The sequence below is a fragment of the Canis lupus genome, chromosome 2 (assembly GCF_003254725.2).
Source record: "Canis lupus dingo isolate Sandy chromosome 2, ASM325472v2, whole genome shotgun sequence".
Taxonomy (NCBI): Eukaryota; Metazoa; Chordata; class Mammalia; order Carnivora; family Canidae; genus Canis; species Canis lupus.
In genome coordinates this window covers 83071170-83095484 of record NC_064244.1, presented here as the reverse complement: position 1 = coordinate 83095484, position 24315 = coordinate 83071170, and the positions used below count along the sequence as shown (strand labels likewise).

General features: G+C 53.0%; 2 protein-coding genes across 9 annotated transcripts in view; one reads left to right on the top strand and one right to left on the bottom strand.

Moving 5' to 3' along the window:
* Positions 1-203: 203 nt before the first annotated feature.
* MTHFR (methylenetetrahydrofolate reductase) lies at positions 204-13258 on the bottom strand. Of its 6 annotated transcripts, XM_025477202.3 has the most exons (13): positions 10868-11006; positions 10097-10210; positions 9860-10001; positions 9077-9256; positions 8214-8324; positions 5585-5778; positions 4640-4890; positions 4226-4360; positions 3833-4013; positions 3382-3564; positions 2342-2443; positions 1430-1549; positions 204-1184 (listed from the first exon to the last, which is right to left on the bottom strand). In XM_025477202.3, the coding sequence occupies exons 2-13, from the start codon at positions 10184-10186 to the stop codon at positions 969-971; spliced, it is 1905 nt and encodes a 634-aa protein (XP_025332987.1). In that variant the 5' UTR covers positions 10187-10210; positions 10868-11006; the 3' UTR covers positions 204-968. The 6 variants fall into 6 exon arrangements, with proteins under 6 accessions (XP_025332987.1, XP_025332983.2, XP_025332984.2 ...); XM_025477198.3 differs by lacking the exons at positions 9860-10001; positions 10097-10210 and adding an exon at positions 13152-13258 and having other exon boundaries at positions 9077-9315; positions 10868-11119; XM_025477199.3 differs by lacking the exons at positions 9860-10001; positions 10097-10210 and adding an exon at positions 13152-13221 and having other exon boundaries at positions 9077-9315; positions 10868-11116.
* CLCN6 (chloride voltage-gated channel 6) overlaps positions 11815-24315 on the top strand; it is a 34720-nt gene continuing 22219 nt past the window's right edge. For 2 of the 3 annotated variants that reach the window (XR_003147388.3, XM_025477196.3), the window contains exons 1-5: positions 13426-13581; positions 14368-14427; positions 20679-20744; positions 21103-21168; positions 23484-23550. Coding sequence is in view for 2 of the 3 variants with exons in the window: in XM_025477196.3 (XP_025332981.1) it covers positions 13495-13581; positions 14368-14427; positions 20679-20744; positions 21103-21168; positions 23484-23550 (346 nt within the window). In the remaining variant the exon portion in view is untranslated. Of the gene's footprint in view, positions 11981-12231; positions 12548-13425; positions 13582-14367; positions 14428-20678; positions 20745-21102; positions 21169-23483; positions 23551-24315 lie in introns of those variants that run through there. The other variant, XM_025477197.3, reaches the window with a different exon arrangement.

Here is a 24315-nt window from a genome sequence, read left to right as displayed (position 1 = left end):
TGCCATCAGGCTGCTCCTTGGACAGCTACCCCCCACCCCCCCACCTGCTGAGCTAGCGAAGAGCAGCAGGCAGGGAGGCTCGAGGGCTGACTCCCAGGGAGCAGCGCCGGGCAGAGCGTCAGGAACAGGGTGAGCACAGGGGAGGACGTGGCTGGTACTAAGAGGTCCCACCTAATAAGAAAAAATAAGCCTGAAGAAAGAAGTTCTGCTCAGAGTCTTATCTTGGCCCTGACAGGAACAGGCAGGGAATCCGTCTGTGGCTGGGGGCTTGGGGGGGTGGGGGAGGGAAGGTATAAAGGCTCAGAGGCCTTCATCCTCTCTGGGGCACCTTCCCTCCTGAGCCACCGGAATACAGAAACTGTTCCTGCGAAGAGCAGCACGGTAGGAAGGTGAAAGCCCAGCTGGCTCTTGGGCAGATGGGGCGGGGATTTCTCGCGCTGACGGGCTTCAGCCAAGGCCTGTCCGGAGGCCCGGCCCGCGGCCTGTGCAAGCAGGTGGGCAGGACAGCGCTCTGCCCCTCCAGTCACAGGTAGAAGGGCCGGCGGCCCCCGCCTCGGAGGCCAGCGGGCGGCCCTTCGTGACGGCGTGTGCACCGGGAGCGCAAGGCCACCGGCAGCCCCAGGCCAGCATCTCCCCGGGGCTGCTCTGGTTCCAGGGCCCAGTGGGCAACACCCCGCCTCTCCCCCTCGCGGAGGACGCTGTTCTACCCGCGTGGTCCTCGCCAGCAGGGAGAGGCTCCTCACCGAAGAGCACAGGTCTCGGCGGAGCAAGGACACCAGGCTCCCGTGTGGGGCCGACTCCGGTCCGGCCCGAGCCCGGAAGCCTCACACGGTCTAGCTGCTGTCACATGAGGAGTGGAGGCCAGGGCTCGGGAGAAATGGAGGGGAGGGGTCCCCCAGAAAACCAGGACTGGGGAGAAGGAAGGCAGGACACGGGTGGCCTCGAGCCAAGGACACCGGGGTGCGGGCTCATACGGCCTCTGCCTCTCGCTCTGGTGAGGGCCCCTTGAGAAGTTCAAACGTGTCTTCCACCACTTGCCACAGGCAGTTGTCCAGCGGAAACTCATTGTCCACCAGGTTGACCAGGAAGTAGTTGTCGTGGATGTACTGGATGATCATGCGGGACGGGGACTCCTCCTCATACAGCTTGCCCCACTGCTCGATCCACAGGGCGAAGGCTTCATCCTGCCCCCGAGCAGACACGCAGGCAAGGTGAACGGGGCTGCCCTTGGGGCAGGGCTCCATGCTCAGCGCCCCAGGGCCTCCCCGCTGCTCAGCAGGCCATTTCCAGGAATAGAACAAGGCGAGCTGCCAAAGCCGCCTCCCATCCTCCACCGCAGGAATCCACCCAGAGTCCAGTCAGGGCCCAGCCAGGAAGGCGGAGCCACCGGCCCCGGGGTGGCCCCGACGACACCTTCCCGCCCCCTTACCTTCCAGAACATGAAGCTGACAGGGTCTACCACTGTAGGCTGGATGATCTCCCGCCCCGGGAAGATGCCCCAAGTGACGGCATTGGGCTGCAGCTCAGGCGCATTGGTGATGTTTTCACCCTGAGGGCAGGAGGGGGTCAGAGCACACCTGGGTGCTGCCACTGCAGCCCCCTCACTGCCTGGACCCGCTCACCCGCTTCAGTTGCCCTCCTCGCTCTGCAGCTCCGTGAAAGCCCGGGGGCTGCCCATTTCCTTCCTCCCCCATGTGTCCCAAGCTCCACACCCCCCACGCCTGCTGGCTCCTGCTGGCTGCCCTCGGGTCTGCCCAGCCAGGCCTCTCTCTGCCACTCGGCCTGCGGCAGGGCCTCTGATTCCAGTCCTCCCTGGCGCTCTTTCCCCACCGCCATCCACCGCCTAGTCACCACTGCTGGGAAAGGCTCCCTCTCGCCTTCAGGGGAAAACCCAGACGCCCAGCAGGACAGTCAATCCCAAGTTAGCCTTCCTCTGAACCCACTCGGCATGTCCCCACAGGCCGTGCAGACAATGCATTCACACACCCCTGCTCTTTCCCTGTGACGCCCTCTGTCCTCAAAGATTCCAGCCACAGGGGACCCATCAAGCCTTCCCTGGCCTCCCAGGTTAGACGTCCCGTCCCTGGGTCCCCAGCATCCTCTAATGAACCTTACTGTTGAGAGTGCAACTGGATTGGTAATTACCCGCTGACTGGGCCCCCTCACTACACTGGGGGCTCTGAGCCGGGGCAGGGGCCTGGCTCTGGGTACGTGTACCCATTTCCACCACGCTGGCCAGGGCCAGGTGCTCAGCACTCACTGAGGAGAGCAGGACACGCGGTGCCTGCGGCCTGGGACCCTGGGCCACGGAGCGCCGTCTAAGCCCCGGGAGCCGGCCTACCTTCACGTCCACGATGTGGTAATTAACCCGGAGCTCATACTTCTTCAGCACCTGCAGAAGCGCCCCCACCGTCTCGCGGGAAGTGAAGAACTCCAAGTAGGCCTGTGGGACAAGGACAGGCACCGCCCCATCAACCCCAGTCCCTGCACGCCCGGACCCTAGACCCTTGCCCTCCGACCGTCCCGGGGAGGTGCCCCGCAGACAAGCATGGCAGGACTTGACACACTGGGACTGGTGTGGCCACGTGGATAGATCAGGAGCTCAGAGCGGGCGAATACAAGCAGAGGGGAGGGAGCAGCTATGTGAGGTTTCTGTCTGGACAGGCCTGAGGGACACCTGTGCCACCCTTCCAACCAGGGAAGGCTCCTGGGAGAAGCCCCTTTGGAAGCCGGACGGGAGGCCCCGTTTGGTAAGTGGAGACCCGGGAGAGAGGCCTGACACATCCCATCCTCCCCACTCGCTGGAGGCCAACACGGACACCAAGGGCTTCTCGGGGCACCCACTGCCTGTCAGGGAGTAGGCTGCGTTAAACTGCAGGGGGAGCGCACTGATCCCCGTTTCACAGATGTGGAAACTAAGTTCAGAGAGGCTGAGCAACTTGGCTGTGCTGAAGGTAAGCAGCAGAGCTGGTCCTCAAAGCCAGGCCTTTCAAACTCAAGCCCACAGGCTGCGATTCTAGAATGTAATCTTAACTCTAGCAGCCCCAGGAGAAAGGTGCCAACTCAGGACACCAGTAACGGCTCCAGTAGGTGAATGCTTCCTGCGTTCCTCCCACCTGCTAAGCATGTGCTTTGTCATGTTTTGGCCCCAGAACAGGATGTGACCTAAACTCATTTTACAGAAGAGCCAGCTGAAGCTCAGAGCGGGCAAGCGACCTGCATCCCCAGGGCTGCGGGACTCAAAGCGTGGGCTCCTGGCCGCTCTGATCTTCTGCCCCTTAGAATGAAGAGACCCCAGGGAGGAAGGCTTCTCTGTCCCCATCTCTAGGGAACCCCTGGGTGCCGGTGGAGGTGGGGCAGCCCTGTGGGTCCCTGCCGCACCTTCTGGAAGACATAGCCCCCACTGGGGCCCCAGCCCACGATGGGGTCAGAGGATGGTTTCCCGTTAATGTTGGGCTGGGAGTTGATGGTGAGGATGCCCTGCCGGTTCACTCGCAGCAGCTCCTCCTTCATCAGGCTGGTCTCGGCCGCCAAGGGCTCGTCATTCCAGGGCAGGCAAGTCACCTGGGAGAGAGGACAGGCTGAAGCTGCGATCACACAGGGCATCCTAGGCTCCTCCCTCTCAAGGGCTCTGCCTACAACTACGTCAGCCCTTCTAGGCGCCCTAGGTGGGATCTTCCCAGCTCACCCTTCCCTCTGTCGAGGTGTCACATTCAAGCAGGAGGGGAGGCCTGAGTGAGCAGGAGCACTGAGAGCCACGGCCCTGAGGTCGGGCCCACAGGGAGAAAGGGCAGGGGAGTATAACCGAGGAGCCCACCCCAGCATCACTCACCTTGTAGCCGTGCTGGTTGGGCTCTCCCGAGAGGTAGCGAGCAAAGACTTCAAAGACACTTTCTTCACTGGTCAGCTCCTCCCCCCACATCTTCAGTAGCTCCTCCCTCGGGGACTTGCTCTTCAGGTAGAAGAGGTAGTAGTCCTTCAGCTCCCCGAAGGCTGGAGAGGAGGAGTTGCCCCTGGCAGAGGAGGTGCCCAGAGGGCAAGGCACACTCCTGACCTGGGGCTCCTGACAGAGGGACGGTTGCACCCACCCACTTAGGGGACATTCCTGTGAATCCTATCCCAGGCTGCTCCCCAAAAAGCACATAAATAAGCAGGCAAACTCCCTCCGTCTCCACCCCAAGCAACAGAATACCCTTGCAACGGGCTGCCACCAGCAGGTGCTCACCAGCGGCCATTGGGGAACTCATCCCACTCTTGTGTACGGTAGATGTAACTCTTTGGTCTGGAGGCCCAGAAAATGGGGCGTACATCTTCCTCCCTGCGCTTGGGGTGGGCACTGACAGCCCAGGGTAGGGGACGCCTGGGTGAGAATGGAGACAGGATGAGTAAGGGATTAGCTAGAGGAAGCAGGAGGAGTGGGGACACCACTCAGCCTGAGTTCTCTGATTAGACTCTCTGCATGGAGTTCCCACTGAGACAGAACGCAAGTGTACTGCTAGCCACGGCAGACATCTGTCTGTACCACCGTGGTGGCCAGCACTGCTAGGGCGTGCTTGTTCTATGACCTCTTTTTGACTTCTCCGCCCATCTCACTTTCCTCTGTGCCTCCCGGGCCCAAATCCAGGACCACTGGCCTTACCTGGGGTCCTCGATCCACATGCCCAGGCGCTTCAGCACCTCTGTGGTGGCCATCTCGCGGTTGAGGGTGTAGAAGTGGAGGCCTGGCACCAAGCCACTGGTCAGAAGCTCCTGGCACAGGCTCACAGCCTGCTCGATGCCATAGTTACGGATCGCAGCATCATTGTCTTTGATTGGCTCAATCACATCTTTGATCTGCTGCGGTACCTCCAGCTTGGACAGTTTCACGAGCTGCCGAAGGGAGTGGTAGCCCTGTACGAGACACGGGGGGCTGTGGGGTGCCACCTCCCAGCCCATCTCTCCCCTGAAATACTTACCGCCCTTTCCATCCCCACCACGCCTCCAGGCCAACTGCAGTCTCACAGAGTGACTTGGGAAAGTCAGTCTAGATTGTAGGAGGACCCTCGCCTTGTCCTGCTGCTTCCCCTCCACAGAGTACAGCAGCTGCCACAGCATTCCTGCCCTTCCGCCCCTCGGTGTGTTTACTGATAACCTGGTGAGCATCAAGGCCAGTGGTTCCCAAGGTGCACTGATCGTCAGCACCAACTGTAAAACCTAAGAAGTGATGTGTAAGCTCCCAGGCCTCACCTCAGACCTATTAAATCAGAACCTCTAGACAGGGGATCTGGAAATCTAACTTTCAAAAAGCTTTTTCAAACAATTTTGATAACAGTCAAGTTTAGGAAACATGGATTTAACCAAGATTTAAAATGAGAGCCATAATCCCTTTTAGTGACAGTTGTCAGCAAGCCCAACACACACTGCTGCTGTTTGGGGGGGGGGGGTTGGACTAAAGGTGACCAAAATGGGGTGGCACGTTTGCAAGGACTAGAGCATCTGTCTGAAGGGAAACCTACTGAGCATCAGAGATTGGCATTTCGCCCCAGGGCCCTGGCCTGCGCTGGGACGGGGGCGAGGGGGTCCACGGCCCTCCTGGGACCCTCACCTGAATAGGAAAGATTCCGGGGAGGATGGGGCAGGTTATGCCTATCTCGCTGCAAGCCTTAACAAAGTGGAAGAATGTGTCAGCCTCAAAGAAAAGCTGGGTGATGATGAAGTCGGCTCCTGCGGATACCTTCTCCTTCAAGTACTTCAGGTCGGCCTCAAAGCTCCCTGCGTCGGGGTGGCCTTTGGGGTAACCTGCCGGCAGGGATGACAGTAGGGAGAGGCTGGCTCCCACGTGCTCAAGTGAGTGACGAAGAGACCAGAAAGCTGGGGGCCAAGAGTTCTCTGCCTCGGGGGTTCTGGACTTGGCCCTTGTAATACCGCAGCACGGGCAGGCCGAGGCAGTGAGTGGCTGAGCTCACAACGATGTGCTTCTCACTCTGGACACGACCTTTGGTGAGAGGTGGCTTAGGGCCACCCGCCCAAGAGCTGGGGGCGGGGGGTGGCACCAAACTCCCCACGCTGTCCTGCCTCAGGTCCCTGGCAAGCAGCTGGGCAGATCAGGCCTGGTCACTCTGTGGCCACAGAAAAGAGAAAATGCTGCCCTCAGCGTGGGTCGGGCGGCATCTGGGGTCCCGGGCTGGAGTCTGGGCCCCGGATTCAAAACCGGGCTCTTAATTTAACACGGAAATTACTCAGGGAGCCAAGAGACTCAGTTAGAAACCTCATTACCCAGGGGAGACCTGAAGAAAGTGGGGATGTTTCACCCGAGGGGAGAGTGGAGCGAACACCGGAACTACTTCCAAAAGCTCAGAGGTGCGTCGCGGAGGGGAAAGGGATTGACCTTCATCAGGTTCCTTCTTAGTCACAGTCTGTGTTGCTTCTGATGACAGAGGCAGGATCGGTCCCGGGGAGCTGCCTAACACTGGAAGCAGCGGCCCCACCAAGTACCAAGCTCCCGGAGCGTGCGGCACTGGCTGCGGGGTGAGCACGTGCCGGGGAGGCTGAGGACGGGGCTCCAGATCTGCCTACGTGTCGCCTCGGCTCCTAACCAGTGCCGTGAACCCCGGGGCCGCCTGCTTCCCCGAGCCTGAACTCCCGGGCAGCCGTGCTTGCAAAGGACGACAGTGGGCCTTCGTGAAGCTATGGGGGTGCGCCGGCTGCCTGGGCCTGCGCCCTGGGCAGGACCCTGAGCGGGGCTGCTGGGAGGCCAAGCTGCTTGGCTGTGATAAGGCACTTCTGTTCTGAAGAAACCCCAAGTCATCAAAAATGAATATAAAAACTCTCGTCCCAAGGGGCAGAGGGGAGGAAGGACCGAGCACCACAATTTCACTTTCAATAACGAGGCTATTTTTCCAGCAGGAGTTTCAAACACAAGGAGGCTTTAACAGCTGAACCCGTGGCTAGGAGTCCTCAACATCACCAAACAAACGTAGCATTTGCTTATAGAGTTCGCTCCGTTACTGTATTTTCTGTCTCAGCCAACGTGCTGTCTCTCCACCCCAATCGCCCTGCTTGTCTGTTTTATGACAGGCCAAGCCCCAGGTCCCCCAGCAGCTGCAAGCTCACAGCTTGGCCAGTCTCCACGCACAACCACCTAGTGCCTACTGCACCTGTGCACGTTCCCCGGTTAACTGACCAAATGGCCCGAGCAAGCAGCGAACACCTGAACAGGTGGAAATGCTGGCTCTGTTCCTAATGCCTCATCGGGGCCTCCCAGACTCCCCTGAACACCCCCGTTGACTGTGAAGAGTGGACAGGTACATGGGGGCTGGGACTAAGTTCAACGCCACCACCACCAACTCCCTTCCAGGAGGCCGCGGTGCATTCAGGTCACCTTGACATGCTACTCCAGAGCGCAGCCGTGTTTGTCTTGATATAAAAATGATGTGACTTTCCCTAAAAAATCTTGAGAAAAACTGTCACACCAAGATGATGTGTCAAATTAATCCCCGGACTTCCTGCGTCCCTGGCATGTGCTGGTCTGAGGCCCAAGCTTGGTTTGAGAAGCTGAGGCCGATCCCAGCGAGTGGAGGTAAGAGGGAAGGCCACCCACGCCTTCTAGCGGGTGAACCTGGCCTCTCGGTGGTGGCCCGTGGCACTGGAGCTGAGCCGGCCCAACGCTCCCTCCGGAGAAGCTGCAACTGACACTGAGACCTGCCAACCATCTGGACCAGGGGCCGGAAGCGGGCGTGCCCCCCAGGGGCAGGCGGCCGGTCAGGTGGAGGGAAAAGCAGATCGGGTGTGCTGGAAGCCTGGAGCACGTGTGCAGTGGACGCAGAGCTGAGGGCCTACATGGCTCCAGACAGGAGAGGGAGGCCGGCCTTTCGGACTGCTGCCCGGCCCAGTGCCATTTCCTGATAGGGGCCCGGAAATCCCCTGGTCCCACATCTGCCATCGTAACAAATACCCCTTTTGTGTTTAAAAAAGAAGAATCGGACTGGGAAGCAGGCTGGGAGCCCGAGAAGGCAGAGGGACAGAAACGTATGGGGTGACGGCAGCCGAGCCGGGAGCAGATGACCCACGGGAACAAGGGCGCTGTACGACGCACCTCTGAGGCTCCCTCCCTGGCAGGTGGCCTGGGTTACCGGGGCCTGAACTGAACGCTGGTGGGGGCCTCCTGTGCCTCTCCAGGTGTGTCCCGCCTTCTCTTCCCTGTCCCCACGCGTGGGGAAGGCCCGGCCACTCACCTGCCACACAGATGTCAAAGTAGTCCCCAAACTCGCTTCGGATGTGCCTCACCAAGTCCGCGGCATAGCTGAAGCCTCCTTCCTCCTCTTCCCACTGGTCGCCCACGGGGTCTGCGGGGGTGGTAGAGGTCACGGTCCCTGGGTCTCACCCGCGTTCCAGATGCCCTTCTTCCTCCTTGTCCTTACCCCATACCCGGTGCCCTGGGCTCCTCAGAGACGGGGCCCTGAGCTTCTCCAAGCGTGTGCCTCCTCCTCCCAGCAGGGCACTTGGCAAGGGGTGGCCAGGCAGCGGTGGCCGTCCTGTCACACACTTACTGAGCCCCGACCCCACGGGCAACGAGCTGCCAGTCTAACCAGGGGACAGCTGCTGCTCTTCAGTTAGCCGGAGCATCTGAGATCCCTGCCCTACCCAGATCTGGGTGTGTCGCACACCCGCACCCTCCCACCCTCCCGGGAGTCCTTGCAGGGAGCACGAGGCCACAGAATCCCACCCATCCAGGTCCTCTTCCCACACTCGGGTGCCTGATGACGGCAGGTGCCAGAGGCCGCAGAAGCTGCCTCAGCCCTGGGATCAGCGCCAGAACCATGCTCTTTGACTGGACCCAGAGCTGGGTACAGCCAGCAATCGATGAGGCCGTGTGGAGCCACCAGGCACCGGCCGCACTCCTGATGGAACTCCTCCTCGAGGTCTGGAGGTCGAGCAGTGGCTCCTGTGGGGTCCCCGCGGCACCCACCACCCACAATGCCCACTGACACTACTGGCAGCGAGGGGACCCTGAGCGTGCTCAGTGTGGGACCCTTCCAGGGGCAGAAGAGGCCTTCGAGGGAGCGAGGTCCCAGGGAGTAGAGTGCTTGCTCCACACCTCCCCTCAGCGCCAAGATGTTCTTCAGGCCCAGCCGCTTGGCCTTGTGCAGATAGCCTGTGATCTGCTCCCGGCTCTGACAGCAGCAGGTCATGTGCAGGATGGTCTCCAGGCCACAGTAGTTCACGGCGGTGCTGGCAATCATCATGGAGGACGTCTCCTTGTCTGAGCCAGGGTCCCCTGCCGGGTGCCAGGTCACATCTATGAAGAGGGGGCCACCTGCCCCCATCCGATCAAACCTGCAGGTAATTTCTTTCTGAAGAGGGGCTCCTGAGAGCACACGGCCCTTCACCACCTTCCCATGGGCCTGGGGAGTTAGGGAAACCTCACGCGCAGGTTGTAGTCAGACGACCTACGTTCACGTCCTGGCTTTGCTACTTATTAGCTGCCCGCTCTCGGGAAAGTAACTTAATGCGTCTGAGCCTCAGTTTCCTCATTTCAAACATGTGCCAGAGAACAGTACTTACTTTATAGTAATGACTCCAAAAATACTATGATAGACGGCTCCACATCTCTTAGAGCAGCGCTCGGTACACAGTGTGAGCTGCTATTACGATGATGATTTTTTTAAAGATTTTGAGAGAGTGAGCGAGAGATCGAGGTGGGGGGGCGGAGGGAGGAGAAGCAGACTCGCCACTGAGCAGGGAGCCTGATGTGGGGCTCGATCCCAGGACCCCAGGATCATGACCTCAGCTGAAGTCAGATGCTTAACCGACTGAGCCCCCTGCCCCCCCCCCCGAACGCTGACGATGACAATGACGACGATGATCATTGCAGAGATACCTGATGTCAACAATGCAACCCTTTTGTGAGAGAGCAGCACTGCAGCCTTTCCAAAGTGCTTGCAGTTTGTTATCTTGGGTGATAAGATATTTTGATGATCAAAGGTACAGGGAATTCTCAGAGTGGCAAGCAGAGGCTCGCCCTAGGAAGAGGAAAAAGGAGGGTCAGCAGACAGGGTACTTTCCAGCCACCCTCCCCCCCACCCCGGGGTTGTGGTGCAGCAGCCAGCAATCTCACAGAACATGGCCACAGCTCCGGAACGAGACGCAAGAGCCACAGGTGCGCACACGTGCCTGTCTGACCAGCTATAACAGGGCATTTAAACATCCTCCTGCCTTTCAACTTCAAAACCTTCAGGGTGACACACGAAAAATGCAAATGATAAAATGCATAAACTTAGGAAAGATAAAAAAAGGAACCAAGGGGGCGCCTGGGTGGCTCAGTCAGTGAAGCGTCGACTTTCGGTTCAGGTCCTGGGATCGAGCCCCACATCAGGCTCCCTGCTCAGTAGAGAGTCTGCTTCTCCTTCTCCACCCCCACGTGTTCTCTCTCTGTCATTCATTCTCTCAAATAAATCTTTAAAAAAAAAAAAAAAAGCCGGGGGGGGGGGGCCACAACACATAATGTGCTAACAAAATTCATTCGACATTTTTAGATTCTGAGAGGCGTAAGTCAAATTCTTAAACTCGCTGAAAATGTGAAAATGTTCTCCAAGCTGCTGCTTTATGACTTCCTAAACCGTGTTCCTGTCCAGCCCCAAGTTCCGCCACAGAATGCAGTCTGAGAGAATCAACACTTTTAACCCGTTGAAGAGTGTGTCTAAAAACTCCAGATGCTCGCAGGGACTTTAACCGACAGCGGAGAAGCTGCAGCTCTAATGATCTACCCTGCTCTTTTCCACCCTCTCTGGCTGCCTTTTCCTCCCAGGTCAAAGGGTGGCTCTGCAGGAGAGCGGGCCTCCCCCGGGCCCCCTCATTCCGAGCCTGCTCCCTCACTACACCGACTCACCTCGAGATGAGGTTGACCGCTCCCTCAGCAGTCCGAGGAGGAAAGAACTCCAAGGAGAACCACCTGTCACCGGATTCCATCCTCCGCCTCATCTTCTCCCTGAGTCTCTCGTGGCGCTCAGGGTCCAGCCCCGGCGTGGAACATCTCGAACTATCCTTGGAGCTCTCGCTGCCGCTGCTGCTGCCCTCCGAGCGGGGAGTGGGACCGCCGTCCCCGTCCCCTCTGGGCTCCTTCACCATGGCCGGGCTCCTGCTGCAGAGAGTGGGGGCAGGAGCGTCAGAGGACCGGCAGCCAAGTCCCGGGGGGCAGGGTCAAGTGAGAGATGCGGCATTTCCACGCAGGAAGAGGGCGAGGGCCGGCGGGGGTTGGGTGGCAGTGCCCCCGGCCAGGGGCTCCACCTACCACAGCTGTGCCGGTCTACGCCGCCTCACTCGAGGCTTTGCCCTCCACCGCTTCCTGGCTCCAAACCAACCAGCCCCCACCCGGCGCAGAAACACGCTCCTTGGGGCCCTGGCATCTCAGCGACAGCTACCTGATGGAGGGTGGCACTGAGAACCCGACCCTGCCGGCCTCCAGAGTCCACAGTCCTAGGCGGGAGCAGCGGACTGTGGCTGGGAGAACCCCAGGTGGTGGCTGGTCCATCTCTGCCAGCTAGGTCCCCGAGTGGGTGGGTTAGAAACGAGAGGAAACTTCCCCAGCGGGTGTGTTCATCTGGGCGGAGGGAGCAGTGACTCGGGAAGAGCCCAGAGCTAGGGCTGGGGCCCTGCGCAAGGGGGCGGGGGCAAGGCTGCCCGGCCAGAGGGAGGGCTGAGGCTCCAGTTGCAGGAGCCGGATGGAAGGAGGGGGGCGTTGACAGGGGACGGCAGGACTCGCTGGGTAGGAGGCCAGCAGACGCTCGGGGTCACCGGATTCCTTCCAAAGAAGGCAGAGCTCGGCCTTGGCCCAGCCCGCACATCTCCTGTTACTCGGAACAGCTTGCACGCAGGATGGAAGGAGCGTGGGCATGACAAAGCAGCCACGTCTCTCCCGAGTTCACGCGACTCCAAGATAGACCCTGTTGTGGGTTAGAACGCGACATTGGCTGGCTTCCGCGAGTAACCAGATTCAAATTCGGTAAGGGCACGAATTCACGTCCTCCTCGGAACAAGAGCCGTCCCGTCCGCGCCTGCCTTCCAGGCTGTTTCCCTCAGGCCACGCAGGTCGCTCACAGTAACCCCCGAGACCGCAGGGCCCCCACGCCCGAAGCCCCCCGCGTGGCAGAGGGCAGGCCCACGGCACCGCCGGCCAGTCCAGTGGGGGAAAATAAGACAAAAAATAAGTTAAAAACACACTTTTACAAGTGTGCAAACACACTTCTTTCGTAGTGAAAAATCCATCGCGTGGGGACATGGGGCATCAGAGGGGCAACCAGGCCCAGTTCACTCCAACCGCCGCGGCTGAGCCGGTGTCCCCACCGCGTCTGGGGTCCTCCGCTGCCGAGACCTTGATGACCTTGATGACCTTCCCGCTGCTCCGCTGGCCCGAAACCCACGCAAGACACAAGTGCACACAACACAGACTTGCACATCCAGAGTCGAGGAGCCAAGACCAGAGCGATGACACCCGAACCAGTGGTCTTCCTCCCCAGGGATGCCCGCTTCGATCCGGGCCTCAAAGTGCAGCTTCTCCGCAGGGCTGTCGGTGAGGACGGGGAGGGCACTCGGGGCGGCCGGCCGGGTCCTCCCTGGGAGCGGGGCTGGCCCACCGTCCGCTGGAACAGAGCCCGCAGCCGGGAGGGAGCGCGACCGCCCGCGGTGCACCTGCTCCTTCGCGTCCCGCCACCTGCGTCGCCGTGGGGCTGCAGGTCTCGCGTCCTCCGGTGCCCCGAGGTCCCCGGGCCCCGGCCGCACTGCGCTCTGCAGGCAGCCCTCGCCATCCCGACCGCGGCTTCGGCCCGGCAGCCCGGCGCACACCTGCGCGCAGCCCCGCGGACACCTGCGCGCAGCCCGGCGCACACCTGCGCGGCGGGGCCACGAATCGAGTCACCGGGTCACGGGGTCGAGGTGGGGGTGCAGACGGGGCCCAGGGCCGCCTCTTCCCCGGGGCGCCCCGCTTCCAGGCCGGGGGCTGACCCCGAGGGGCCCTTCAGGGCTGAAGCCCCGGGGGTCGCACCTGCCCCCCCGCGCCCCCACCCCGAGAGCTGATGAGCCCATCCTCTGCAGGGGCGAACCGCGCTGCAGGTGGGCGGCCCCCACTTCCCGGACGTCCCTCCCTCCTGGCGACCCCACGCCTCGCCTGCACTCACCCTCCGGACGCGGGGGGCTCAGCGCGCGCGCCCGAGCGGCGGCCAGACCTGCGGGGGGCGGGGGCGGGGCGCGGCGCAGGTGTCGGGTTGCCGCGGCGGGGGCGGGGCCAGACGGCGGGCGACCGGAAGCTCCCGCCCCAACATGGCGGCGCCCAGAGGCCTCGTTGGAAGCGGCCCCTCCACCGTCATGTGACGCGGGCCCTCGCCCCACCCGCCCGCAGCCACTCCCTGTCTCCGTCCCCAGCTCGGGGCACCACGTGACGCGGCCGGGGCCAGTCACGTGAGGCGCGCGTCTGGTGGGAGGGGGCGGCGGAGGGCTCCGGGGCGGCAGTAAAGGAGGGAGATGGCGGGGTGCAGGGGGGCCCTGTGCTGCTGCTGCAGGTGGTGCTGCTGCTGCGGCGAGCGTGAGACCCGCACCCCCGAGGAGCTGGTGAGCAGCGGGCGGAGCCGAGCTGGGAGCTGGGCGGGGGGCGGTTGCCCGGGCGGCGAGAGGCGTTGCCGGGGGGTGGGGCCCGGCCGCGCTGGGGCCCCAGGTGGCCGCGGGTGGGGCCGGGGCACCGCGTCCTCGGCTCGCGCTGCATCCGCGCCGCCTCTCGGGCCCGAGTCTGGGGTCCTTCCTCATCACCCCTCCGTGGGATGCGAGGGAGAAGCCAGGCCCGCTGCAGTGAATCCCGTCCGTGTTTTATTTCCATATGAAAGGAGTTTTGCACGAAACGAGCGTTTTCAGAATGAGCCTCTTCCCTGCACTTCGTGCTCCTCCAGCCGCTGGTCCAGCTCCCGCAGCCCTTTCTCACCTTTTCTGGGTCATTGATAATCCGGTTCTCCCTGCAAAGCACCCTGGGAAAACTTGAGTTGCTGTGACCCAGAGTTGATAGGTCCCTTCTGTTCTCAGATCCAGCACATTGTCAGGTGGAGCCTGCTTTTTTTTTTTTTCCCCCTCCTTTATCTGGCGTGGGACATGCTTGAGGTGTCCTGAAGACAAGAGTTGATTGATTGGAGAACGTGTCCGTAGAACCAAAGAGCTCAACTGCATGACCATAGACAGCCGCCGCCATCACCCCCATCCCCCCGATTTTTTATTTTCGAGATCTCGTTCGCATTTGATCATCGTTCCTGATGATTTGGAAATTAGCAACAGATTTCAGAAAAAAATGTCTTTCTCTTTCCGCTTTGAACCTTGTAAGTATTTAACCATTCTGTGGATCTGTTTTTCTAGACCATCCTTGGAGAAACCCAGGAGGAGGATGATGAGATCCTTCCTAGGAAAGACTATGAGGTGAGATTCTTACTTGCTGCTTTGGTTCACAAGAGCAGTAAGGGACCCGGTCACTGCAGACCAAAGGATTAGGGTTCCAACGGGAGATGCTCTGTGATGTCTCTCCCAGGGAATGAATGGGTAAGAGGTACTTTCCCTCGAAAGGGGCTGTTTAACAAGCCCTTTTCTCATCCTGACACCCAAACAGGGTCTGGTGTCTCTATGTGCGATCGTACATCTGTGGCACCGCAACCTGGATAGGGTATGTTCACCGTTGAACTATTTGCTTTTGCAGCTGGAGACCCAGAGTCAAAGCCGCTGACAGTCTGTGCTTATAACAGATGTGGGACAGGAGACTCTCCTTCTCCTGTTTGAGAACTTAGTTTTCAGATGATTGTTTCCTGCTGAAGCAGCTTCTCTCTGAAGGGCTCTTGATTGCAAGTTCTGGTTCAAGTATGGGATTCTAGGGAGTGTGTGTTCAGTAAGGCCAGTGATGCTGGACTAAAACCAAATAAGTATGCCTTTTTAATCATTTAATCAGTTCCTGATAATGTTTCTGTGATTTTTTTTATTATTATTATTTATTAATGAGAGACACAGAGAGAGAGAGGCAGAGACACAGGCAGAGGGAGAAGCAGGTTCCATGCAGGGATCGATGTGGGACTCGATCCCGGGTCTCCAGGATCAGGCCCTGGGCCGAAGGCAAGCGCTCAACCACTGAGCCACCCGGGCTGCCCCTGTTTCTGTGATTTTTGAGATAACAAAAACAAGCCATGATTATGATTGAGAATTCTTAGACCGTTTACGAAAAGAAGCTAGAGAAAAATCCATAACCTCACTCATTAAAAGATAACTATAAACCTTACTGAATATCCTTTTCCATGCTTACATTCCTGCTTTTTTGAAATAACAGAAGCGAGATTCAGCTACATTAACCATTTTAACATGTTTTCTTCTCAACTTGAAAACAATTTTTGTATTGCTAAATATATTTCTACGGTATCTTTTTAAATAGAGGAATACTCTTTTATTATGCTACAATTTATTTTATTTGACTCTACTATATGATGAACTAGTTTTGACCATCCTTTATTCTTTATCCCTTTTTTTTTTTTTTTTTTAAGATTTTTGTTTATTCATGAGAGACACAGAGAGAGGCAGAGACACAGGCAGAGGGAGAAACAGGCCTCTTGCAGGGAGCCCGATGCAGGACTTGATCCCAGGACCCCGGGAACACACCCTGAGCCAAAGGCAGATGCTCAGCCACTGAGCCACCCAGGCATTCCCTTCTTCATCCTTAATTGCTTCTTTAAGCAATCTCAAAAAGTGTGATTAATCTTGTATGTTTAATGCTTTTCTTAAAATGTCACGTAGACTTAAAAAATTCAGTATTTTAGGGCAATAACATACTCAGGCTGATTTTCTTTTTACTATTTTATTTTTTGCTGTAAAATTTAGTGGAGCTATTAGGATTTATTAGTATAACGTGGAATTGTTTTAAAACTTTCATTATAGTGAATTTCAAAGATGAAGAATGGACAGAATAGTATATGGAAACCCCCTGTATTCATCAGTTTCAGCAGTCATTCAACTCATGCCCAGCCTTCATCTGTCTCTCATCCCCTCCCCCTTCCCATGTTATTTTGAAGAAAGTTCTATACATGACATCATTTCACCCATAAGTAATTAAACGTGCATCTCCAGAGGATGAGGATTTTTTTTTAGCACAATACCATTTTCATACCTAAGAAATTAACAATAATGCCTTGATATTAAATATCTGATGTTCAGATTTTCCAGTTGTCTTATGTCATACAATTTTTTAGTGTCCTATAATTTTTTAATAGTTTGAATCCAGTTTGAATCCACATTGCATTCCTTTACCTTTAAAGTCATTTCTACCCCCAGCCTGGGGCTCAGACTCACAACTCCAAGGCCAAAGTTGCAGGTCCTACCAACTGAGCCCACCAGGTACCCCCTTTAAAACATTTTTAATCTTTAGATTCCGCCTTCATCATTTTTTTCCCCTTGCAATTTACTTAACAGAACAGAATTCTGGGATTTGCCAATTGTACCACCATGGTATAGTTTAATATACTACACTAATGGGAATACTTTTAAAGAATCAGAGTTAAAAAGCACGCTATCTACTGATGTATTTTCCCATATTTCTAAAATATCTGTCTCCTTACACATAGTTGAGGGGTTTACAAGAATTAGTATAAGAAGCCCCATACTGGGCTGTCACCTTACACTCCCTTGTTGAGCCCAGTGATGTCACCTTGACTGGAACTTTCTGGCAGCCTTAATCTACTCCCTGGAGCTCACCATGGCTTCTCTGCTCCATTGACCCTGCTGTTCCAAGGATCCTTCACTCCTTTTACTAAATTGTACTTATATTTGTAATGCATTTACTTGTACCTGATATGCATATCTATGTCAATTTTATGTGTTAATGTTTCATGTGAGTCATTAATATTTCTCAATTCTTCAAGTATGAGCTTCAGGACATTTGCTTTATGTAAGAGCAAATTTAGCTAGACGCTTATTCAGAAAAGTCTGCTCAGATTTTACTAGGGGTCAACTAGAAAACCCTTCTGTTAAAATCTTTCTGAAATGTGCTCTTTCTCCTTCCTGCCTTACTAAGAGTTCACTGCACCTACTTGACTGTTTCTTTGATAAGTCTGGGTTCTTACAAGATGTTAGAATTCCTGGTTTGATTCCCATTCTCATTCTAAATGGTTTGAATAACAATAACCCTCTATCTGTGGGATGGGGCTGTTAACGGTGATGTTTTCAGGCCTGTGTTGCTCAGCACCCCTCAGAACAGAGGACTTGGAATAAAAGGCCTCTCTGGGCATCTGCAATCCTGCTAGTTCAGGGCCCATTGAAGGTGCTGCTTATGAGAGCACTGAGGTCCCCTTCTTGGTTGAACTTGGGTGGCCTTTCAGCCCCACCTACCCCTATGGCCACATGCCGTTTGGCTCATAACCTTGGGCAGCAGGCCTGCGGGACACTTACACAAGTTGTATTTTACAAAAAACGTTATTAGCCATCCTCCAGCCAAAGAGCCGAATACAGCAGAAACAAAAGGAAGTTAGTCCTCACATAGGAGAAGTAAGCAATATCTGGATTTGAAAACAGGTTATGGGGATCCCTGGGTGGCGCAGCGGTTTGGTGGCTGCCTTTGACCCAGGGCGCGATCCTGGAGACCCGGGATCGAATCCCATGTCGGGCTCCCGGTGCATGGAGCCTGCTTCTCCCTCTGCCTATGTCTCTATCTCTCTCTCTCTCTCTCTGTGTGTGTGTATCATGAATGAATGAATGAATGAATGAATGAATAAATAAATAAATAAATTTAAAAAAACAGGTTATGTACTCCATTGGCACATAGTTACAAAGTGTCAAATTCAGTTTTAAGAACGTTATATGATTGGTACGTATTTTCAAAGTGTCAAATTCAGTTTTTTGTTTTTTTGTTTTTTTTTTTTAAGATTTTATTTGTTTATTCACAAGAGGCACACAGAGAGAGGCAGAGACGCAGGCAGAGGGAGAAGCAGGCTCCACGCAGGGAGCTCAACATGGGACTCGATCCCGGGTCTCCAGGATCAGGCCCCGGGCTGAAGGTGGCACTAAACCGCTGAGCCACCGGGGCTGCCCTCAAATTCAGTTTTAAAAAAAGAATAGATTGATGTTCTGGTGTTAGGATTGTTTTCAAAATGTCCCTTTTAACAGTTTTTTTAGCTGTAGTTCATATTCTCTACAATATATCCATCTAAAGTATACAGTGCAGTGGGGGTTTTTTTAGTATATTTACCCTAAGCAACCACTAATCTACTTTCTGTCTCTAGAGTTTGCCTGTTCTGGACATCTTAAACATCTCTTCAATGTTTATGAAGCCGTAGCATTATTGGACAAAGCCAGCAAGCAAATAATTGACCAGTAATTTCTTTATGTATTTGATAAGAAGGATTCATATTTTTCAACCTTTTTATTTTTTTTCCCGTTCCTAGAATGTGATGTCATTTTAATAATTTAACAAGTGTATGTGGCTCAGTCCATAGAGCAAGTGACTCTTGATCTCAGAGTTATGAGTTCAAGTTCCACGTTAGATGTAGAGCTTACATTAAAAAATGTATATACAATGCCAATAATAAAAATAAAAATATGTGTATATTTTTATAAGCACAGAGGTAAAATATATGTGTGTTATGTGTATATACTGTATACCACACCCCTGCACAGTCAAAAGTCTGCATATGACTTTGACCCCTCCAAAAGCTGAATTAATGGCCAACTGTTGACCAGAAGCCTTATTGACAGTCAATTATTCCATATTTTGTGTTATGTGTAGTAGTCTGTATTCTTACAATGAAGTGAGTTTAGAAAAAAGAAAATCGTAAGAGAAAATACATACAGTACTGTACTATATTCATTTAAAAAAAATTTACGTATAAGTGAACTTGCTCAGTTCAAACCTGTTATTAAAAGCTCAACATATGGACAGTATGTTATATGTATGCAATCACTAAATACATATATATTTTTAATCATTCATGGATGAGTCCAGTTTTCCAGCAGAAGTATTTTTTACTGACTGTGGTATTTTGTTTCATAATCAGAAAAACCCCATTCTTTTAAAATATAAAAAGTACACCATGTTTGCTGTAAGAATTTCAAACAACACCCAGACGCAAATAACTCCTAAGTATCACTTCAGAGATAAGCACTGTTAACAGTTTTCCCAGATGTTTTACGTTATATGCTGACATCCAAATCATCTTAATTTTGTTTAATCAAAATAGGATCCTATTACACATTTTATTTTGCATCTGGCTTTATTTTGTATCTTTTTTTACTTATTTTTTTTTAAAGATTTATTTTAGGGAGAGAGAGACAGAGTCTGGGGGAAGGGGAGCAGAGGGAGAAAGAATCTGCAGCAGATCCCCTGCTGAGCACAGAGCCTGACACAGGGCTCCGTCCCATGACTCTGAGACTATGACCTGAGCTAAAACCAAGAGTAAGATGCTTAACCAACTGAGCCACCCAGGCACCCCGTTTTTTTTGTTTTTTGTTTTTTGTTTTTACTTAATAGTTATATGTGTTCCACATCTATCTATGTGGACTTGTCGTAATTATTTTATTATTACATAGTCTTCCATATTCAGATGTCTGATCATTGATTTAATAAATTGCCTGTTGATGTTCCTTGGACCCTTTTACAAAAGGGATTTGGACTTTGAGTATAGATATAGATGGAATAAGTTGTCATGCATCCCACCCGTGTTTGGCTGACGGCTAGCTCCTGCATGGGAGTGCGGCCACCAGGCCAGTGTCTAGCTTGTTTGCCAGCTGATATGTAGGTAGCAACAGGTTCAGGAAGGAGAGAGCACACAGCAGACCATTTTCCTCTGTTGCCAGACTGCTGCTTCTCTTACAAAACATAGAAGAAATAAAATTAGTTCCTTTGAATTATTTCTCAAGATGTCTCTGGCACACAGGCAGATTTTTTTGCAGAGTAGCTGTGTTCTATGTTCTATGTTCTAGTTGAAGGAACCCTGCTGTAGACGTAGTTTTCGGAGCTATGCTGCATCGTGCCTCTTCCTAACATAAACTGAAAGTTGCTTTTTAAGATAGTGTCCATGTTGGTTAGTCTTGTGACTAACCACTTATTCATAGAAGCTGACTACAGAAGATACTTAGGATTAACTGATATTCTGAATTAATTTGGTTCTGGATAATTGAAACTTTTATTCCCGTAATGGGGTTGGTTGGGTAACACTGGTGGTAGCCGAAGGTCTTTTCATGTTTTAATTTTTTTCAAGATTTTATTTGTTTATTCATGAAAGACACAGAGAGAGAAAGGCAAGACACAGGCAGAGGGAGAGGCAGGCTCCAGGCAGGGAGCCTGATGTGGAACTCGATCCTGAGATCGCGGATCACGCCCTGAGCCAGGGGCAGGTGCTCAACCACTGAGCCACCCAGGGGTCACCAGTCTTTTCATGTTTTGCAGAAGCTTTAGGGCTTAGGTAATTGAAAGCTTCTCCCAAAGCATGAACTGCTGCCTGGATGTTCATGTGTGTCAAGTGCAGGCCAATGTGGCAGGTCAGAAGGTCTGGGATTGTGCATTTCTAACCAACTCGTCCCAGGTGCTGCAGGTCCACTGCCCTGCCCATCCATACTTCAAGTAACAGCAACCTAAAGTTTCAATGCTTTCTAGGTTTCCATAATTCTTCCTATCTGGTTGTGACTTTCTTCCATTTCTCTTTCAGAGTTTGGATTATGATCGTTGTATCAATGACCCTTACCTGGAAGTTTTGGAGACGATGGACAATAAGGTGAGTCCCTGACTGATCTCTTGGGACTGAATAGATCTTACCAGCAGCTTCTTTTTCCCATCCACATTCTCCTGTAAATAGCCATACCCCATGGCTTTTAACCCGTTTCATGAGATAATCAGCATTTATTCCTTAGATCTTCATCCTGCCAACCAAAGTACCCACTGTCACTGCACCTGGCCCAGGCTCTTAGAGCTCATCCATTTGGCATTATAAAGCACCTGCCATCCCAGACACCATTGCTGTGTTTGCTGTCCCTGTGGAATTTAGTCTAAAACTGTTTGGCCGAGATGTGTTCCTTCCCTGCTGCCAACAAAACCGTGTAACAAGCTGAGTCTGTCTTTCCCTATGTGAACAGAAAGGTCGCAAGTATGAGGCGGTGAAGTGGATGATGGTGTTTGCCATTGGAGTCTGCACTGGGCTGGTGAGCAGAGGGCACACGGGAGGCATGATGGGTGGGTGGGGGCCTGGTGAGTCAGAGGGCAAGTCATTTGTCCTGAATAACAGGACCACCTTTTCTTTTTTCCCTTTTTTTTTTTTTTTTTTTTTTAAGTAATAATCCTGATACTGTTTTGTATTTACCTTACTTTTGCTTTATGAAAGTGAATCATACAACACTGGTACTCCTTAAGCTCTCAAAGGCTTGGTCAGGACCTAGCTCTTATGACATAGTATGGTCCTGTCAGGTGGACAATAAAGTGGGGGGAGCACTTCATGGAAAATGAGGTCATTCTGTAGGGAAAAAACAAAATTGTGGGATAAAACCAGCCATTACACCCTTTCCTTTAGTATGGCATGCCAGTAAACAGGATACCGTAGATGTCAATTTACTGTAATGTCCTCGGCTGCCTTCCTGCACATTGCTTGTTTTATCTAGAAGGTAGAGCTGGTGGCTGTGGATAGCCTGAATGCACAGGGTTCTGGGGTCAGCTTGGTCACAGATGAATCACAGACAAGAAAAGATTATGAAACACTGCCAAATTCTGTAGTAGCACATGGCCCAGAGTCCTCACTGCTGACCTAACCAAACTTAAAGCTGGGGAAGAGAAACTGGAAAAGTCAGCAGTCAGAATGATCCACGTCAGATCTGATTTTCCATGATTACAGTGTTCAACTCTGCGGTCTTCGTCCATTCGAGCTACTGTAATAAAATACCATAGACTTGCAGATGGCTTACTCAACAGATGTTTATGTCTCCCAGTCCTGGAAGCCAGAAGTTCAAGATCAAGGTGCCAACAGATTTGTTTCTGGTGAGGGCCTGCTTCTTGGCTCCTGGCTATATGCTCACAGGGCAGAAGGGGGCAAGAGCTCTCTGGGGTCTTTCATAAGGCCACTGATCTTATTCATGAGGGCTCCATGCTCAGGACTTAATTACCTCCCCAAAGGTACCACCTCCTAATGCCATCACAGTGGGGGCTAGAATTTCAACAGATGAATTTGAGGGAGACACAGTGTTCAGCCTGTAACAGGTTATATGTATTTCTAAGCAGCAGCCTGTTTATCTCACCGGAACTGACTACAAGTCTCATTCTTGATTCTGTGTGATAATACCCATAAACTGTAAGCACGTATTTAGTATAATACAGCCACAAAGGCTGACCAGTTTTTATTTTCCTGGCATTTGTCAGATTTTTACTGTAGTAAATTCAGAGGTCAAGGAACGTTCTACTAGTTAAGACAAATGGCATTCAGAAGGCCTCTTTGGTAACATTCTGTTGTGGGTTAAAACTTGGGTTGGTTTAATTGTTTTATTGAAATTTCAGTGTCTGTTTTGCTATATATAGGTTTCTGGTTGCAAATTTCCCTGTAATCATAATCACGAGCCGTCTACTTGTTAGTCTTTCTGCTACTTTCATACCAAACTCCTTGGAACTGCCATTTATCGATACTAGCAACTTCACTAGTCCTCTCACATCATCCCCTCACGTTGCTGGAAGGCCGACTTCCCTTTATTACTTAGCAACTAGCTCCTCTTGCTACTGGCTCGTTTATCCTTCCATCCTTCACAACCTATTGCTTCATTCAGTATTTAAAAGCCTCCGGGCATTGGCTTGAGGGAAGGTTGGAGCTAAAGACCTGAAGCCTTTGATCCTGAATCCACCAAATCATGGGCTTGTCCAGTTCTCCCTTAAGCCCAGAGCAAAGACTTGGGTCTTAAAGTGGACAGGTGGGCTGAGTGGTTTTCTCTACTTACCAGGGTGGTTACCAGGGTAACCATTGGCTGCAAATCAGAATAGTGCCCTACAAAGTATAAAATAGTAATAACAAACACGCAAAAGCCATATACACCTGAGTAAATGTTGTCTTTCAAAGTAACATCCTAAGCTATATGCTTAATCAGCTAAGCATCACTGAAGGTATTACTGGAGTTCTTTTTCTGAAACTGCCTTTGGAAAATGCTGAGCGGCTCCTCACTTGATTCTAGATTATTTTCCTAGGCACCGGATGGTCTTCCTTGCTTTCACAGCTTTTCCTGCATCCTTTCCTTTTGTTTTACTCTCCTTCTCTCAGCTTAGCTATGCCCTCTTCCTTTGTCCTCTGGAGGGCGATGGGGCCAGGCTGGCAGGAAGTCTCCTGGTGAGTCAGAGTGATGAGCAAGAAACCTGTTCACTCATTGTCTCTTGGTAACACGGGTGCATGTACCAGCCAGGAAAGGCCAGGGGGACATCACAGCCTTTGAGTGAAGTGTCTGCACCACGGTGAGGAAAAGCTGTGTGACGGTTCACTTGCTCTTCACAGGTGGGTCTCTTTGTGGACTTTTTCGTGCGCCTCTTCACCCAGCTCAAGTTTGGAGTGGTACAGACATGTATCCTTTTAATGGCTCTTGGTGTTCCCAGAAGTCAGCAGTTTTTGCCTCTGCTTTCTTGTCCAGAGACTAGTAGACATGATCTAGTGAAGAGCTATTTATTAATCATTTGGTTTCATTTTTTAGTTACCATTGAAGGACACAAGAAGGGCAGCCCTGGTGGCCCAGCGGTTTAGCGTCACCTTCAGCCCAGGGCGTGATCCTGGGGTCCCGAGATTGAGTCCCACATTGGGCTCCTTGCATGGAGCCTGCTTCTCCATCTGCCTGTGTTTGTGCCCCTCTCTCTCTCTGTCTCTCATGAATAAATGAATAAAATCTTTAAAAAAAAAAAAAAAAAGACACAAGAGGAAGACTTTAATAGAAAGAGACTCACATTATACCACAATAATGCCTGTTTGTGCCAATTACCTATAAACTCAGTGTGGTTCCAATCAAAACTCCCAATCGAGTTTTTCGTAGAACCAGAAAATTCTCTTCCTAAATTTGTCGGGAAGAGTAAAAGGGCCAAAAGTAGTTGAGACAGTTTGGAACAAGCACGGGCGCTTGCCCTACTCAATGTCAAGGCCTGCGTACTCTAAGATATGGTCACTGAAACTGCACTATTGGTGCAGGAATTGTCAATTAGGTCAATGGAAGATAACAGAGGAGCAGAAATTGGCTTGTGCATATGAAGAAGTAGGGTGAATGACAGAATTAAGTCGGTGAGGAAGAGATGGGCGTGATAAAAGATGCTGGGATGTTTCGGTGATCCATCTGGAAAAATAT